The sequence below is a fragment of the Pholis gunnellus genome, assembly GCF_910591455.1.
Source record: "Pholis gunnellus genome assembly, chromosome: 5".
NCBI lineage: Eukaryota > Metazoa > Chordata > Actinopteri > Perciformes > Pholidae > Pholis > Pholis gunnellus.
Genome location: NC_136531.1, coordinates 20,899,526 through 20,916,573, shown reverse-complemented (window position 1 = coordinate 20,916,573; position 17,048 = coordinate 20,899,526). Strand labels below are relative to the sequence as shown.

Here is a 17,048-nt window from a genome sequence, read left to right as displayed (position 1 = left end):
AGGCTTTTTGATGGGCTACTGGTACCTGGCAGGCATTACTGAGGGCATGAATTAACAATCTTTCATGCGGAAGTAGATCTCACTATAAATACGACGGCACTTCCGTTCTCCGTTCCTTTGGACCGCGACATCGTGATCTCCACACGTTGATCTCCATACGGCGTGTTCACGTGGTGAGAAATACATCGGACACCGCACTTTCTTTGTTACATTCACTTACATGTTAGTAAAGCCGTCACTATGCTGCAGCTACGATGTAACGTGCAAGGACACCATATGACGTTGCTTTAGTCCAACTTCGGTCATGCTCGTTGCTACTGTGTCTGTACACGGACACAGTCATTAACATAGGGCTATGCACTGTACTGACATTAAAGAAATTAAACATGTTTGAAGGTCAAAATATGTGTTTTCGTAAATCTCTTACGTATGGCATTTGTTTAGATAAAAAAATGACCGTAAGTTGTTCTGGGTAAATACCTATCTTTACGTGTTTAAATAATGGCACTCAATATTCCATTATAAATAAGTGACATAAATAAAATCTTAGTTTTCTATGTCTCCATATAGAATACATGTTAACTTATTGGAAGATTTGCGCAACACATATGGTGGATATCTCGTCTTTTATTTAAGCATTGTATCTTTAAAAGTTTGAGAGGAGACCCTGTTCACTATTCTGTGCTGCCATTTCTGCCACGTGTCTATTGTAACAAGAGTGACTGACGTGTATTTATTCAACCAAAGGCCCTGGAGTGTCTGCTCTAGAGTTCACCATTGCTCACATTAGGATCTTGCCATCAAGAATGTTTGTACTCTTGTAGTCTTTTTGATGCAAAGTGTAATGTTTTTTTAATTTATTTTTGTCCTTCCCTCTTCCAGTTCTCCCACTAAACTCAGTGGACACGATGTCTGGTTGGGCTGTAGATGGAGGATGTGCTGAGGGTCCTTGCAGCTGGAACCCACCAGCAAGGACCCAACCTGGACTTCAAGATGTGTCCACTAGAGGAAGAATGACATGAGTCTTTTCTTCATTAATTCCTGCATACATGGAAAGCAAAATCCATACGTCAATTTGCGTCGTAAGTACAGTTTTTAGAATTCATACTCTTGTGGATTTGGGGGAAGTTTGAATGCATCCATTTGATTGTCCAGACTAAAATCAATTTGTTAGCAGTAATAAGTTGTTATACTAAAAACATCTTACAACCTTGCAAATTAATCTGACAGTTCAGGTAAAATGTAATTATTTATATGAAACAAAATCACTGTTTATGAAGTCATTGACAGACTAATGTATCAGGTGTGGTGGTACTGTTTGAAAACTGGCTTGTGTCCCTGCGTGGGCTCACTGTTAAAAGTTAAACTTGGTGTTCAAAATGTTTTTGTAATCGTCTTATGTCCTGCTGCACTGATACATTGAACAGTGTCCAACACTGTTCAATGTATCAGAAGAGGTTTGACTTTGGGACAGTCGAATCACAGGACCTTGGTCAAACTGGATTTATTCAGACGTTTGTGTGGCAAGTAATTTAACTTCCTCGTGTCGTTCCCTCTCCAGGTTTGTACAATAACGTGATGACGACCTGGTGACAGCCAGTGCCATTGTTGCCGGCGAGAATCCTGGGATCTCCTCCAGGAATACAGGTCTGTTAATGGAAAAACACACATTCAGTACACGGGGGTCTGGTATGACTAGTTTATGGTTGCTGAAGTTGACAAACTTTCCCATAAAACAGCTTTCACTGAGCCAGTTTGCTGTCTTTCTCTTCCTCTTGTGCCATTGTTGAACTCTGCTTTAGCATTTGCTATTATCACATAATTGGCACTGTGGTCACTGCCCAGCAAACGTTACTCTCCCTTTAATGTTGTTCTTTAAGCAGTTACGCTTATTCCTTTGCACTAAACATGCAGCACACCATTAAAGCCTGGCACTGATCTCGTCTGTGTTTAGGTGTCGGAAGTGTGCCAGAGTGATATGGCCGGGTTTTCGCTAACACCATTAGGACTGCTGTCCCATGACTGGGGTTTGATAGTGACCTGAGCCACATTTGAACATTAACTACTGAAGTGCTTTATTTCCCTCAGACTAGACCAGCTGCGCTAAATGTTGTAACCTTTGCAATAAGTTTCCTTGTTTGTTCAAAGCAAATGGCAGCATGTTTCCAGTTCAGCTCCTGTTTGCCTTTTTACTGTCCAATGACTCATTGTTTGACATTGTTGCGGAAAGTAAAAATGTTTTGTGGAAGAAGAAAAATAAAACTCCGTCTTGTCTGTGTATCTAGGGTCACCACTCTGGAGGATGAGGGGTGCCATCTCCAGGTAGCTCCCCTGAGAAATCATGCCGGATCTCTACTTCTACGGACACCAGAGGAGGTGAGCGGTGCAGAACTACATGGAAATGCAGATGTTTGAGACTCCCATTAAAGGCTGCTGTATAGTTTTTAATCAAGAAGTGAGATTTATAAAGCTTTTCTCGGGCAGAGAATCAACCCCAATAGTTAAAATAATCCCTGCCTTAGAATGAAGAGTTGTTGGTAGCTGAAAATGCGTTTTGAGTTTTAAGATCCTACAATCTTGTATACTAAATTATATCTGGTTAATTTTTGGAAGCTGTCAGAGGATAAATGTAAGAACATTTAAACAGAAAGCATATTAATGAAATGTTTCTCACGGTTTCCTTTTGTTCTCTACAGTGTACTAAAGCCCAGAATGCTCCTGAAGGCTGGTCTGCAGCTCCCACTGCGCAGACCTCAGACTGTGAGGATGCTATCTGGTCCTATCAACACAAGAGAAATGCACTATGAGCTGAGAAATCAATAAAGTTGGCTGGTTATTCATAAAACAGTCTTGTTTCATTCATCTGCATAAAGTGTTAGTGATCGTATTAGTAGCTATACTGTCTATTACAACATTATATATATATATATATATATACGTTAATATATTGTTCATGTGTGAGCAGGACAGTCTTTTTTTTCTTCAGACAGCTCAGGCTTTTTGATGGGCTACTGGTACCTGGCAGGCATTACTGAGGGCATGAATTAACAATCTTTCATGCGGAAGTAGATCTCACTATAAATACGACGGCACTTCCGTTCTCCGTTCCTTTGGACCGCGACATCGTGATCTCCACACGTTGATCTCCATACGGCGTGTTCACGTGGTGAGAAATACATCGGACACCGCACTTTCTTTGTTACATTCACTTACATGTTAGTAAAGCCGTCACTATGCTGCAGCTACGATGTAACGTGCAAGGACACCATATGACGTTGCTTTAGTCCAACTTCGGTCATGCTCGTTGCTACTGTGTCTGTACACGGACACAGTCATTAACATAGGGCTATGCACTGTACTGACATTAAAGAAATTAAACATGTTTGAAGGTCAAAATATGTGTTTTCGTAAATCTCTTACGTATGGCATTTGTTTAGATAAAAAAATGACCGTAAGTTGTTCTGGGTAAATACCTATCTTTACGTGTTTAAATAATGGCACTCAATATTCCATTATAAATAAGTGACATAAATAAAATCTTAGTTTTCTATGTCTCCATATAGAATACATGTTAACTTATTGGAAGATTTGCGCAACACATATGGTGGATATCTCGTCTTTTATTTAAGCATTGTATCTTTAAAAGTTTGAGAGGAGACCCTGTTCACTATTCTGTGCTGCCATTTCTGCCACGTGTCTATTGTAACAAGAGTGACTGACGTGTATTTATTCAACCAAAGGCCCTGGAGTGTCTGCTCTAGAGTTCACCATTGCTCACATTAGGATCTTGCCATCAAGAATGTTTGTACTCTTGTAGTCTTTTTGATGCAAAGTGTAATGTTTTTTTAATTTATTTTTGTCCTTCCCTCTTCCAGTTCTCCCACTAAACTCAGTGGACACGATGTCTGGTTGGGCTGTAGATGGAGGATGTGCTGAGGGTCCTTGCAGCTGGAACCCACCAGCAAGGACCCAACCTGGACTTCAAGATGTGTCCACTAGAGGAAGAATGACATGAGTCTTTTCTTCATTAATTCCTGCATACATGGAAAGCAAAATCCATACGTCAATTTGCGTCGTAAGTACAGTTTTTAGAATTCATACTCTTGTGGATTTGGGGGAAGTTTGAATGCATCCATTTGATTGTCCAGACTAAAATCAATTTGTTAGCAGTAATAAGTTGTTATACTAAAAACATCTTACAACCTTGCAAATTAATCTGACAGTTCAGGTAAAATGTAATTATTTATATGAAACAAAATCACTGTTTATGAAGTCATTGACAGACTAATGTATCAGGTGTGGTGGTACTGTTTGAAAACTGGCTTGTGTCCCTGCGTGGGCTCACTGTTAAAAGTTAAACTTGGTGTTCAAAATGTTTTTGTAATCGTCTTATGTCCTGCTGCACTGATACATTGAACAGTGTCCAACACTGTTCAATGTATCAGAAGAGGTTTGACTTTGGGACAGTCGAATCACAGGACCTTGGTCAAACTGGATTTATTCAGACGTTTGTGTGGCAAGTAATTTAACTTCCTCGTGTCGTTCCCTCTCCAGGTTTGTACAATAACGTGATGACGACCTGGTGACAGCCAGTGCCATTGTTGCCGGCGAGAATCCTGGGATCTCCTCCAGGAATACAGGTCTGTTAATGGAAAAACACACATTCAGTACACGGGGGTCTGGTATGACTAGTTTATGGTTGCTGAAGTTGACAAACTTTCCCATAAAACAGCTTTCACTGAGCCAGTTTGCTGTCTTTCTCTTCCTCTTGTGCCATTGTTGAACTCTGCTTTAGCATTTGCTATTATCACATAATTGGCACTGTGGTCACTGCCCAGCAAACGTTACTCTCCCTTTAATGTTGTTCTTTAAGCAGTTACGCTTATTCCTTTGCACTAAACATGCAGCACACCATTAAAGCCTGGCACTGATCTCGTCTGTGTTTAGGTGTCGGAAGTGTGCCAGAGTGATATGGCCGGGTTTTCGCTAACACCATTAGGACTGCTGTCCCATGACTGGGGTTTGATAGTGACCTGAGCCACATTTGAACATTAACTACTGAAGTGCTTTATTTCCCTCAGACTAGACCAGCTGCGCTAAATGTTGTAACCTTTGCAATAAGTTTCCTTGTTTGTTCAAAGCAAATGGCAGCATGTTTCCAGTTCAGCTCCTGTTTGCCTTTTTACTGTCCAATGACTCATTGTTTGACATTGTTGCGGAAAGTAAAAATGTTTTGTGGAAGAAGAAAAATAAAACTCCGTCTTGTCTGTGTATCTAGGGTCACCACTCTGGAGGATGAGGGGTGCCATCTCCAGGTAGCTCCCCTGAGAAATCATGCCGGATCTCTACTTCTACGGACACCAGAGGAGGTGAGCGGTGCAGAACTACATGGAAATGCAGATGTTTGAGACTCCCATTAAAGGCTGCTGTATAGTTTTTAATCAAGAAGTGAGATTTATAAAGCTTTTCTCGGGCAGAGAATCAACCCCAATAGTTAAAATAATCCCTGCCTTAGAATGAAGAGTTGTTGGTAGCTGAAAATGCGTTTTGAGTTTTAAGATCCTACAATCTTGTATACTAAATTATATCTGGTTAATTTTTGGAAGCTGTCAGAGGATAAATGTAAGAACATTTAAACAGAAAGCATATTAATGAAATGTTTCTCACGGTTTCCTTTTGTTCTCTACAGTGTACTAAAGCCCAGAATGCTCCTGAAGGCTGGTCTGCAGCTCCCACTGCGCAGACCTCAGACTGTGAGGATGCTATCTGGTCCTATCAACACAAGAGAAATGCACTATGAGCTGAGAAATCAATAAAGTTGGCTGGTTATTCATAAAACAGTCTTGTTTCATTCATCTGCATAAAGTGTGCACATATGATTCATGTGGAATATCAAATCTGTTCATTTCATGTTTATATTCATAGCTATACATGCATAGCAATGCCACATACTACAGCATTAATGGTGTGCTATGCCTGTCATCTCTGGAAAACAAATACAAGATGATACAAAAGGCAAACTGACGCTGTACAAATATAACTGTCATTAAAAGACATGATCTGTCATAACTACACCAGAATTTTAAATTATCTGACATGATCTATAAGTAAGTATAGCAATTGCTGCAAGAGTTGTGCATTCATCCTTATTGAGCAGCTAATTAAGAGTGAACTTTTTGTTGAGTCATGTGAGGTAAACTGTAATTAACACATATTGCAGTCTATTGCAGCTAATAAACTATATATTGGTATATGAATTGCTAATATCTCCGTGCGTACTTCAGATCATGAAACTCTAAATCTAAACTTCGTCAATCCCTGGTTCGGGAGGCTAGTGCCTTATCCATTAGGCCACTGGGGCAGCTGTGACCAATACATGTAGTTGGATTGGTGTACTTAAAGGCTGTGCCGTGCAAGAAAACATTGGCATATATATGTTCCAGCAGCCATTTCTCTCCGTTCAGTTGCTAAGCAACAAAGAGCAAACCACTGAATCAAGTTGAACACAGGAGTCGAGCTGTTTCCTGTTGAGCCCCAATGTCAGTTTGACTTCACAATAAATGTCATTCGAGAGATTTATTCTAAAATGGCTGCAGTGTCGGATATTTTCCTTCAAATTCCATCTCCAACCTTGAGTTGTGCCCGCTCAGAAGTTTTCAGAGGAGGACCATGATGTGGTCTTCAACCTGATTAGGTGTTAAACTTTCTCACTACGTTGTCGGGTCCTTTGCTTGCGCCTTTAATTTGAAAATATGAGAGCGGAAAAATAAGATCACCCATAATTCTCCTGGAGATAGTGGGAAAAGGTGCTTAACTGTTATTGTATCACTACCGTGTTAGCGGTAAAAGAGACTTTAGTTTACGTTAGTTTTAATATATGACGCTACAGTTGGATAGCTAGAAGCCTAACGTTAGCAAGCGTAAAGGCTGACGTTAACAAGTTGTGTTTCCGTTGGTAGGAGCACCCGACGTCACCTAGGTTAGTGATAAACAAGTCCTAGCTACAGTTGGGTAGCTACGTCTTCAAGAGAGACTGGTCGAAATGGTGAGTTCATGTTTCTACATATTTCTGAACCAACTTCAACTTCTGAGACAGCTTGAGAAATTCAAACGTTGTGTGCAGATCCTCTCTCGCGTGAAGCCAGCCGTTGGGGGAGAGACACCGGTGAGCAGTGAGAAAAAGAAGAAAAGCAAGACTCCCCCCTTGGCGGAATACCTGCAACAGAGAGACTACCTGGGGGCGTTTACACTGTTAGAGGTAGTTCCACATCGGTTAATAACACAATCATTGGATGCAGAGGCGTTTGCGTGAATTGTAAAGGGCTGCTCTTCACTAGAGGGGGAGAGGGCTGACATGCATTCATAGATCACAAGTAACTGAATCAGTATCAGCTGTGTGTGGGCTTTACTGCAGCTGACCAACACGTGAATAATTGGGAGAGTTGGAAAAATACACCTAAAAAAAGGGCGAATAAAATGTCACATGATTATTATTGTTACAAGTAATTAATCATACAGGAGTGGGAATTAGTGAGATGGGACTACTGGCTTAACTGGGCCCTTTTAGCTGAATAAATAATTGCTGTTCTTTCATAAAGGGGTTAACAATTATTTTTCAGCTGCACTGCCTCCTGCAGATTATGTGTCATGCCCTGGAATTGAAGTTTCATAAATAGAGTCACTCCCACGTCGATGCTTCAGACAGCACTGTACTACTGAGTGCTGCTGATTTGTTGCTGTGTCATCTCCAGTTCCAGAGAAGTATTGGCGAGAAAGAGGAGCATGCGGACCTCTGGATCGGCTACTGCGCCTTCCACTTGGGTGATTACAAGAGAGCGATGGAGGTATTTTTTAAATTTTTTTTTATGTGTGTGTGTGTCTGAATGAGTGCGGGTAGTTTGTTCACACAGAATTATGCATGAGGTACACCACATGCAGTAGTTAAATAACTAATTATTGTGAATGCTTGTTGGATAAATGCATAAGAAGACTGTTTTCTGTAGAGTTTGATCACATGTGTAATATTTCATTATCATGTTGTGACAGGAGTACAAGTCTCTGACCATGAAGCCTGAATGCCCTGCTGAGGTGTGGGTGTTTCTGGCCTGTGCACTGTTTTTCCTGGGGCTCTATCAAGAGGCCGAGGAGGCTGCATCTAAGGGTGAGCTGTTACATTTGTGAAGTCCTCCTTTGCACTTTCCTCTAACCACTGCATTCAACCCTCTTGCTCACCGGTACACCGTGGCATTGTGAAGCATTTGATTGTCTCGAGCTCATCAATTTATTATCAAAATGTGAACAACATATGGGAGTCATATCCACTATGTCAACCAACCAGTCGACAAAAGATATGGTGAAGCATATTTTTGCTATTGAATTGGACCATATTGGTGGAAAGATGCTGTGGGTTCTAAATATCTATAGTTGTTGGTTTGTTCATTCATGTGATTTCAGTGAAGTATCAGTTTGGTATATTGTGTCATTTTGGATTTGTTCTCTGTAGCTCACCAAAACATAATACAATGGCACCAATTATGAAAGTCCATCATTTTTTTGCAAAGTGGTGTCCACATACTTTTAGCCATATAGTGTGTGTTTGGACAACCTTCAACTGAAACAGTAATTGTGCTCCAGGTTTTATTCAAGAAGTCTAGTAATTACTTCTATTGTAAAGCAGCTTTTATTGCCAAAACCTTTTTTTGCAGCTTGAGGAACACAAAGAAGTAGATTTTTTCAGATTTTGCTAACTGGGGTAGTTGGTACACTTTTAGTTCACATTAATTCACTCCTCAGTTATTTTCTATGGTTATGACGTTAATGAATTGTGCCTCTTATTTTCATGTGGTTTGCTGTCTAACCACACAACTACATTTGGTGTCTCTTGCTCTCTGTAGCGCCAATGTCCCCCCTCCAAAACCGACTTCTCTTCCACTTGGCTCATAAGGTTGGAAAACTGCCATATTATTTTACGTGTTTAATTTCCCTTTTTGATCACTAATCAATGAATGCTGAGTGACCCTGCACTGTAAATACAGGTTTATGTCTAAGATATGAGAGAAACACATCTGTATTCATGTCATACAATAAGGACTGTCACAATATCAGACTTTCACAACACGATTATCGTGCACAAAATAATTCATTATAGCGTTATTATCGCAATATGTCAGTCAAATTCATCTTTAACTTTGTTCATTGTGCTTTTTGTCTCTACTCTCATAATATAAGTGTAGGGAGATGGAGAAAGAGTTTGTAGCCATAGCTGTATAAATAAAATGTGTTCGTTTATTGTCAGTTTTGTCCGCATATTGTGTCTTAGTTCAACGATGAGAAGCGGCTGATGGGTTTCCACCAGAACCTGGAGGATGTGACGGAGGACCAGCTGAGCCTGGCATCCATCCACTACATGCGGTCCCACTACCAGGAGGCCATCGACATCTATAAACGTCTTCTACTGCAGAACAGGTGTGTGCTCTCCCCTGCTGCCGTTTACTCTCAGGAATTACTTTCATAGTCCTGCTGCACTTGGGTGCATGTACCATCCCAGCGCCACCTTGACAGGTGCGAGTTGTTAATTTGAGCATCACGCCTTGTGGAACCATCGAGATAATTCAAGTGTCAGTGCAGCTGGCCTGCTGAGCTAGCTTCCTCTTCCACTGATATACTGTCTCTGAAGTAGCGCGGGTGAGAAAATGAAAGACATTGAGTGTGCCACTTCTCAGGGATCTATTCATGGCATCTGTAGGCCAGGGTGCATCTGATGGAATGCAAATGAGCCTCACTGCTACTTCTTCCAAATGCTAACAGAAAAAAGCAAAAATATAAAAATTGCGCCATGCAAAAATGTGCTGTCATTTGCATTGTACAATCCATTCCTTTTCAAAGCTTGTTTGTGTCAATTTTTCTGAAATGATGTTGATTTATACAGATATTTGTTGTAATCTACAATAATAAGATCTGTCGTTTGCTGAAATGCCATGTTGAGTATGAACCACAGGTAGGTTTTAAGTGAACTCTGGCCCTCTTTGACCCACATGGGAAAACAGGTACACACTCTTAAATGAATACAATTATTATAAATGATGGATCACTGCTCGAGATACAAACACCAGCGCAGAGGAGGAGCACTTGTTGAGAGCAGTCCGGACTACACTGCAGACTCCCGTTAGATACAAACCTCATACTGAACACGGATCACATTTGAGTCCATGCCGTCAAATCTCTGTCATGAATTGGAATGAAATCTTTGTTTTCCTATCTGATTTTAAGTAATAATTAAATTAAATCGGCATTCTGTTGCAGCCCGGCTCAAAGGCTGCAACATAAATGGGAGACCAGACTGGTATAAGCACATTTATTTAAAGGCTAACATAAACTAAACAAACATGGAGGGTCAGTAATCAGTGATGTCAGCATGTGGGAAAATATCTGAAGCAAACAAAACTGAACAGTAGCCATGTCAGCCAAGGAAGAGAGCGTCCATGTTTAGGTGTTGAGCTTTTATACCTGGAACAACACCAGGCTCAGGTGAGGCTCACCAGCTGATGATCAACATGTAAACGGGACACAGACCCCGAGAGGAAAGGAGGGGTTGTCACAATACAGACTATCATGTCAAGCAACATGAGATAACAGTGAGGGATTAACTTCATGACATGGGTAACAATTGCAAAATGTCCTGTTCTAAACACCATATTGTTACTGTAAAAAAATCACACCCACATTGCATCTTGTCTTTCAGAGATTTCCTCGCTCTGAAGGTTTACGTGGCTCTGTGTTACTACAAGCTGGACTACTATGATGTGTCCCAGGAGGTGTTGGCTGTGTACCTGCAGAGCATGCCGGACTCCACTATCGCCCTCAACCTGAAGGCCTGCAACCACTTCAGACTCTACAACGGCAAGGCAGCTGAGGTACTCGGGGTGTAATTGCCGCATATCTTGTCTGACATTTTTGTTGGTCTTCATATGATGTCTTTTCACATTTTCATACACACAAGAAATTAATATTTATCTTACTGCATTTTAATTTTAAAACCTCCATACATGTTTGTGGTTTTATCACCGTGCATATGTTAAAAATCCAACAAATAATACAAAGGAAAATATTTAAAATTAAATCAAAAGCACTGTACTGTAACTTTTAGACGGAACTAATTAAAGATATTTTAAGTATTTATGCATTTTTTTACATTTAATTTATTTGTCATCATTGTAGCTTGTCCTTGTCATTTCTTTGGGGGGAGTAAGCGGTGGTAGGTTTGACGTATGTGTGCTCTCGCTCCCTCTTAGGCTGAGTTAAAGAACCTAATCGACATCTCTTCCTGCTCCTTTGAGTTCGCTAAGGAGCTTATCCGACACAACCTGGTAAGCTCTTCACCAGCTCTAACTGTGAGCGTGTAGGCATGTGTGCGTGCGTGCACTAGAGACCGACGTGCTACTTTTCCACACGCTGAATCTCTCCCGTGTGTACTGCAGGTGGTGTTTCGTGGTGGGGAGGGGGCGTTGCAGGTGCTGCCTCCTCTGATCGATGTGATCCCCGAGGCCAGACTCAACCTGGTCATCTACTATCTCAGACAAGGTGTTTAGCCATGGCATTGCAGTTTTCTGGAACAAGCAAAACAAGGACAATACTTCTACTGAAATGTATCAAATACTCCTACATTAGAATGAATCTTTCACCTATACTGATCAAGGATAAGATTACTACACAAGAACACTGATCACACTACTCTCTAATCAGCTTTAAGTGATCTAGAAATAATACAATGGTATCACACTCTTTTATGTCATGCTTTGCTTTATTTAATATTGTCTGAAATAAGTTGGGTGTTAAAGAAAAGGTAGGGGATTATTAAATCCTCCCACCGTCAGATTTATCATGCGGCATGTTAAGTAAATGCATCGTCCCTTTGTGATGCTGCTGTTAATCAAATGTAGACTTGTTTTAAGTGTAAAACCCTCGCTCAGTGATTCCCATGCTCCATTGTATACTTCCAGATGATGTCCAGGAAGCGTACAACCTCATTCAAGATTTGGTGCCCACAACCCCTCAGGTGATGATTCAAAGGGACATTGGGTTTTTAATGTGGTGTTGCACAATGTAACTATTTGGTCTCAATAAGAGACTCCAGATCTGCTCAATTTCCCTCTAACATGAAGAATACAACAGCAGCTTTATTTAGCCTCAAACGTAACTAATACTGAGTATTTTGCTTTCAAGGGTTTTTATAAGTTACACTGAAAACCAGAATCAAGCCAGATTAGATGAAGCTAATAAATATCTTAATGAAAAAATGTAATATATATTTATATTTTCGCCACTTAAGAGTTCCTGAGGAGCCTTTTTCTTTTATGTGACCGATGTTTTATCTTCAAAAGCCCCTCAATGTCGCCTGGATCTGAAAACCTGTGACACTGATAGAGTGTATTGTATCTCTTTTATGTTTTTTTCACTTGTTGAAGTGGATTTTGATGGGATCTGAAGCAGCAATGAAAAAATAGATCAAAGGATTGATAAACTCCATGTTTAATAACTTGTATATTATCCACAAGGGAATTATCGCTTTTAAAGTGTCAAGATAATCGGTGTTGCCTTTCTACCTTTTTTTAATTCTTTCAATTCTTTCTCCATAAAGGGACTAGACAAGACATCATACAAAGATATTTTACTTGATCATTTATTTTCTCAGGAGTATATTTTGAAAGGAGTGGTAAATGCGTCGCTGGGACAAGAAATTGGATCTGTGAGTATTTCTGTGCAATAAATAGTCACACACACACACACACACACACACACACACACACACACACACACACACACACACACACACACACACACACACACACACACACACACACACACACACACACACACACACACACACACACACACACACACACACACACAAATGTTATAAGAGGTAGTCTGAGAGACAATGTTTGTTGTTGTGCTTTTCTCTTTCAGAGGGATTACCTGAAAATTGCTCAGCAGTTCTTTCAGTTGGTCGGAGGCTCGGCCAGCGAATGTGGTACATCGAATAGAAATTTGATCAATATGAGCTTTTAAAGCAACCCTGTGAGGATGTGTGTGTGTGTGTGTAACCGATTTCTCACTTGCAGACACTATTCCTGGCAGACAATGCATGGCCTCCTGCTTCTTCCTCTTGAGAAAGTTTGAAGATGTTCTCATATATCTAAACTCAGTCAAGGTTAGTGTTGCTCAGTACAAGGCACACATTAAAATGATGTATTCTGGTGAAGAGTGGTATCAGTGGGAGACTATAAAAACACTCCCACACACGGGGTGACAAGCGCTTTTGTATCCACTTTTTATTGGACATGTGAACACTTCACCTTTTTCTGTCGGCATTATTGTGCTTTTTATTTGCAGGGTTACTTCTATAGTGATGACACGTTCAACTTCAACTATGCTCAGGCTAAAGCAGCCCTCGGCAACTATGAAGAAGCAAAAGAGGTACTTTGCTTCGTCACACATCTACACAACTGCTATCTACAGACTTTGATCAATTCTGATGAGTGGCTGACTATTGTTTTGGACTCATTTTAATGTTTCTTTCAGGTTTTTCTGCTGATTCAGAATGAAAAGATCAAGAATGACTATGTTTACCTCAGCTGGCTGGCACGGTGCTGTATGTATAGTAGTCGTACTGTTGATAGTGTATTTAATTACAAAAATCTTTCTGCAAGGCAAATTCATTCCTGTAGCACAATCCATACACAAGTCTGTCAACTTAACATACATTTAAAATTGAAACGGAACGGTAAACAAACCTCAAAAGAATGAAATATCTGAGAAATCAGAGCATACGTCCAGTTTTTCAACTCTGAACAGTTCTCAGGCTAAGCTTTGGTTCAGAGGGATTCATAGGTTATTTATTAAATGTGGGTTGATAATGGAAATGAATCGTCAATGCAACAGTCCGCCAGCGTGAGAATACTGGGTCACAATGCCAGACTGCTGGTGAGGTGTTTGTTCAGCGAGAAGGCTGGGAGTAGACATGTTGCATACTTTATATCATAACTGGAGCAATATCATCCAGTCTCCAAGTAGTAAGCGCCACCTGCACGAAGCAGAGGCTTTTTGTTATTAGACTTGAACCAAGTTACAGTCACAGTCTACACCCGATGACATGAAAGCATGAAGACTGCTCCCACAGATCTGAAGTTGGAGAAAGCGAGACTGAGGAAGCCTGTGTAGTTGTTCACTGAGGCTGAGTCAAACATCAGTGCCAGATTTCTAGCCGTAGGTTTTTAAAGAACTTCGGTTCACTCTTGCACCTCAGCAGCTCAAAGAAGAAGATATCTCCATTCAAAGATATTTCTCCCCTTCTTGGCTTAATCCACATCAATAAAACCCGCCCACAGGCGTTTCACATTTTACAAATCTGAATCTATAAAAGTTGCTGAAGCTGCCTGTGACTGATGGATGATTGAACACTTATCTCCTTCTTGTCAGACATAATGACCCAGAGAGGTCGGCTTGCCTGGGAGCTTTATCTGAAGATGGGCACTTCCTCCGATTCCTTCAGTCTGCTGCAGCTCATTGCCAACGACTGCTACAAGGTGACTCCATCCTCCGTTATCTGCCTCTCGGGGTGACCACTTAAAAGTGAATTCATAAATTTATTGTCAATTTGCGTAAATTAAGGAATTATTGCTGGAAGAATTGGTCAATTTATGCTCCCAATTTTGATAATCAATTGTATCTTTCATATTTAATTGTCATATTTCAAGCGAAAATGCCAAACACTCTCCAGTTCCAGCTCCAGTTTTATATCTTTCAGCTTTGGACTCTTCAGACAAAAGAAGTCATTTGAAGAACATTAGGTTCTTGGAAATTGTGATTGACTTTTTTCACATTTTAACAGATTAATACATATTTTTGGTTCTTTAGTTGCAGCCCTAGTATGAATGTTTAGTTGCTGTTTTCCTTTGAATTTATGTATAGTGCTGCAACTAATGATTGTTTGTATTATTGGTTAATTTGCTGATTATTTCCATCACAATTTCCCAGAGCCCATGGTGTTGTTGTGTCCTACCAACAGTCTGAAACCAAAGGGTCACTTCCTACTAGGAAGTTCCTAGTGATATTAAATTGAGAAAAGCAGAATATTCTATTTTTAAGGAGCTGGCAGCATAATTATTTTGCTTGAGAAGAAGGGACTCTAAACAATCGATACATTTACAAAATAGTTGCCGGTTAGTTTTCTGTCAATCGACAAAAATTTCTAGAACTCGTATATTTCAATTGTAAATGCAATCTTGATCTCCAAATGTCACCTTAAATGGAGGTAAATTGCTCATTTCATTTTCTATCTGCTCTGCTCTATTGGCTTTCATCAGCACAGTTTAGCTCAGCTGTCCTTATGTTGTTAAAGGTGTCGCACACCAAAATGTCCTCAGCTTTCCCACCATATTTTTTAAATGTAACCAAAAGCGTAAGCAGGCGTCACAAACATGTTTTGTCCTGGATGAACTTCATCTGATGAATAGGGGGTACAACTTGTGCCTGGAAAGTCATTTGTTTTTGCATACTAGTGCTGACGACCACAGCTTGTTGTTTCAGATGGGTCAGTTCTACTATGCAGCTAAAGCGTTCGATGCGCTGGAGAAACTGGACCCAGGATCCAACTACTGGGAGGGCAAGAGAGGGGCTTGTGTCGGCATCTTCCAGCTCGTACTGGCAAACAAGGAGTCTTGGTATGTTTGTCTCTTTTTCTTCTGCAATAATTTTATTATTACATATTTAACATTTTTTTCGAGTTGTTTTCGTTGTTGTTGCAAAACATTGTGTGAAAGAGATCTCTGTCATTACCCAGTGAAAGCGAATAACATCTGGACTGACATATTAAACGTTTGTGGTCTGTTCGAGTGGATGGGTGTGATGTCTAAATAACAGAACAGAAATATGAGAGATGGCGCATTCTTGATCGGATCTCGTTTCCTCACATTTAATGTTTGTTTTTCTAGGGAGACTCTTAAAGAGGTGTTGTCTCTGCTACGAAATTCAGGAAACCCCCAGGTTGAATACATCATCCGAGTTCTGAAGAAGTGGGCAAAGGACCACAAAGTTCTCCTCTCGTGAAAGCATTGGGTACTGAACTTCAGCTCACTACACCAAGAGTAGCGACATTATGCAGACGTCAGCAGTCATAGTGCATTTGGTTATTTCACTTGATTGAATTGTATGAATGATATCTATGCCCCATGAAAAAATATGGAACTATTATCTCTGCCACACTGTTGTGAAAAGATGTACGTTTTGAATTGCAATTCTTTATATATTTGTATTAAAATGTGACTTTCGTAAATGGGTTTTGCGGTTTTGTCAGTGATCGATTTGTATGAAATCGTGTACAGTTATGCTTAAGAAACAAGATATGAGCAAATACTGCAGAGAAAAGGGGAAAAAAAGAAACGAGCGCATGGCAAAAATGAATTATTCGGATTATCAAGAGCTAAAGAAAGATTTTGATGTTGAATAAACTAACAAAAGTATTATTTAATAAGTAACTCTCTGGGAAAAACATTTTGATTTATTCCCTTTGTGACGTATTTGTCAATGGCATCAAAGTTGCAGTTTTCTTTAATATACATTGGTGCATGAAATGTACCTTTTCCTGTTACTATAACATGATTTAAGGAGTTCTCTATTGATTTTGTATTCCCCTTCCTTTAAGGGTTTTGTGAGAGACCGTTTAAAACAAGAATACAATAAAAGCAGCTGAGGCAGAGAAGGCCTAAATTGTAGTCTGCAGTTTAAATTAAGATTCAAAAATACTGGATCCTACAGTTCCCATCATGCAACTCAAAAGCCTAATCAATTAACCTTACCTTTTTGTTTTAATGCCCTTGCCTTTCAAGTAGTTTTACATCAAAATAGTTCTCAAGGCCAACCCGACCCTAAAGACACCATCAGGGTTATTTTCCTCCAGAGCCACAGAAGACATTTTGTTCACATTAAGGTGGTTTAATTTGTAAATGCATCTTTTTCTCTCTGTTTAAGAGAGAGCATCTGTGTGGTCA

The 17,048-nt window shown here is 40.1% G+C and overlaps 1 protein-coding gene and 2 long non-coding RNA genes across 3 annotated transcripts; all 3 read left to right on the top strand.

Moving 5' to 3' along the window:
• Positions 1-106: 106 nt before the first annotated feature.
• On the top strand, positions 107-2,839 carry LOC306695719. The gene is made up of 5 exons (XR_013767084.1): positions 107-173; positions 883-1,082; positions 1,562-1,647; positions 2,286-2,376; positions 2,697-2,839. It is a non-coding gene; the product is annotated as an uncharacterized lncRNA (long non-coding RNA).
• Positions 2,840-3,099: 260 nt separating this feature from the next.
• Positions 3,100-5,832, top strand: LOC306695941. Its single transcript, XR_013767092.1, has 5 exons — positions 3,100-3,166; positions 3,876-4,075; positions 4,555-4,640; positions 5,279-5,369; positions 5,690-5,832. It is a non-coding gene; the product is annotated as an uncharacterized lncRNA (long non-coding RNA).
• A 1,003-nt stretch (positions 5,833-6,835) lies between these two features.
• Positions 6,836-16,486, top strand: ift56 (intraflagellar transport 56). Its single transcript, XM_079160031.1, has 18 exons — positions 6,836-7,045; positions 7,124-7,258; positions 7,752-7,844; positions 8,047-8,161; positions 8,895-8,944; positions 9,320-9,465; positions 10,742-10,913; positions 11,292-11,366; positions 11,478-11,580; positions 12,000-12,055; positions 12,692-12,745; positions 12,967-13,030; positions 13,122-13,210; positions 13,393-13,476; positions 13,582-13,651; positions 14,479-14,585; positions 15,589-15,722; positions 15,993-16,486. The coding sequence occupies exons 1-18, from the start codon at positions 7,043-7,045 to the stop codon at positions 16,105-16,107; spliced, it is 1,665 nt and encodes a 554-aa protein (XP_079016157.1). The 5' UTR covers positions 6,836-7,042; the 3' UTR covers positions 16,108-16,486.
• The last annotated feature ends 562 nt before the right edge of the window (positions 16,487-17,048 follow it).

Coding starts and splice junctions, on each gene's coding strand:
- ift56 (XM_079160031.1), top strand. Junction 7,259..7,751: donor GGGCGTTTACACTGTTAGAG/GTAGTTCCACAT, acceptor TGTCATCTCCAG/TTCCAGAGAAGTATTGGCGA. Junction 12,746..12,966: donor TGGGACAAGAAATTGGATCT/GTGAGTATTTCT, acceptor TTTCTCTTTCAG/AGGGATTACCTGAAAATTGC.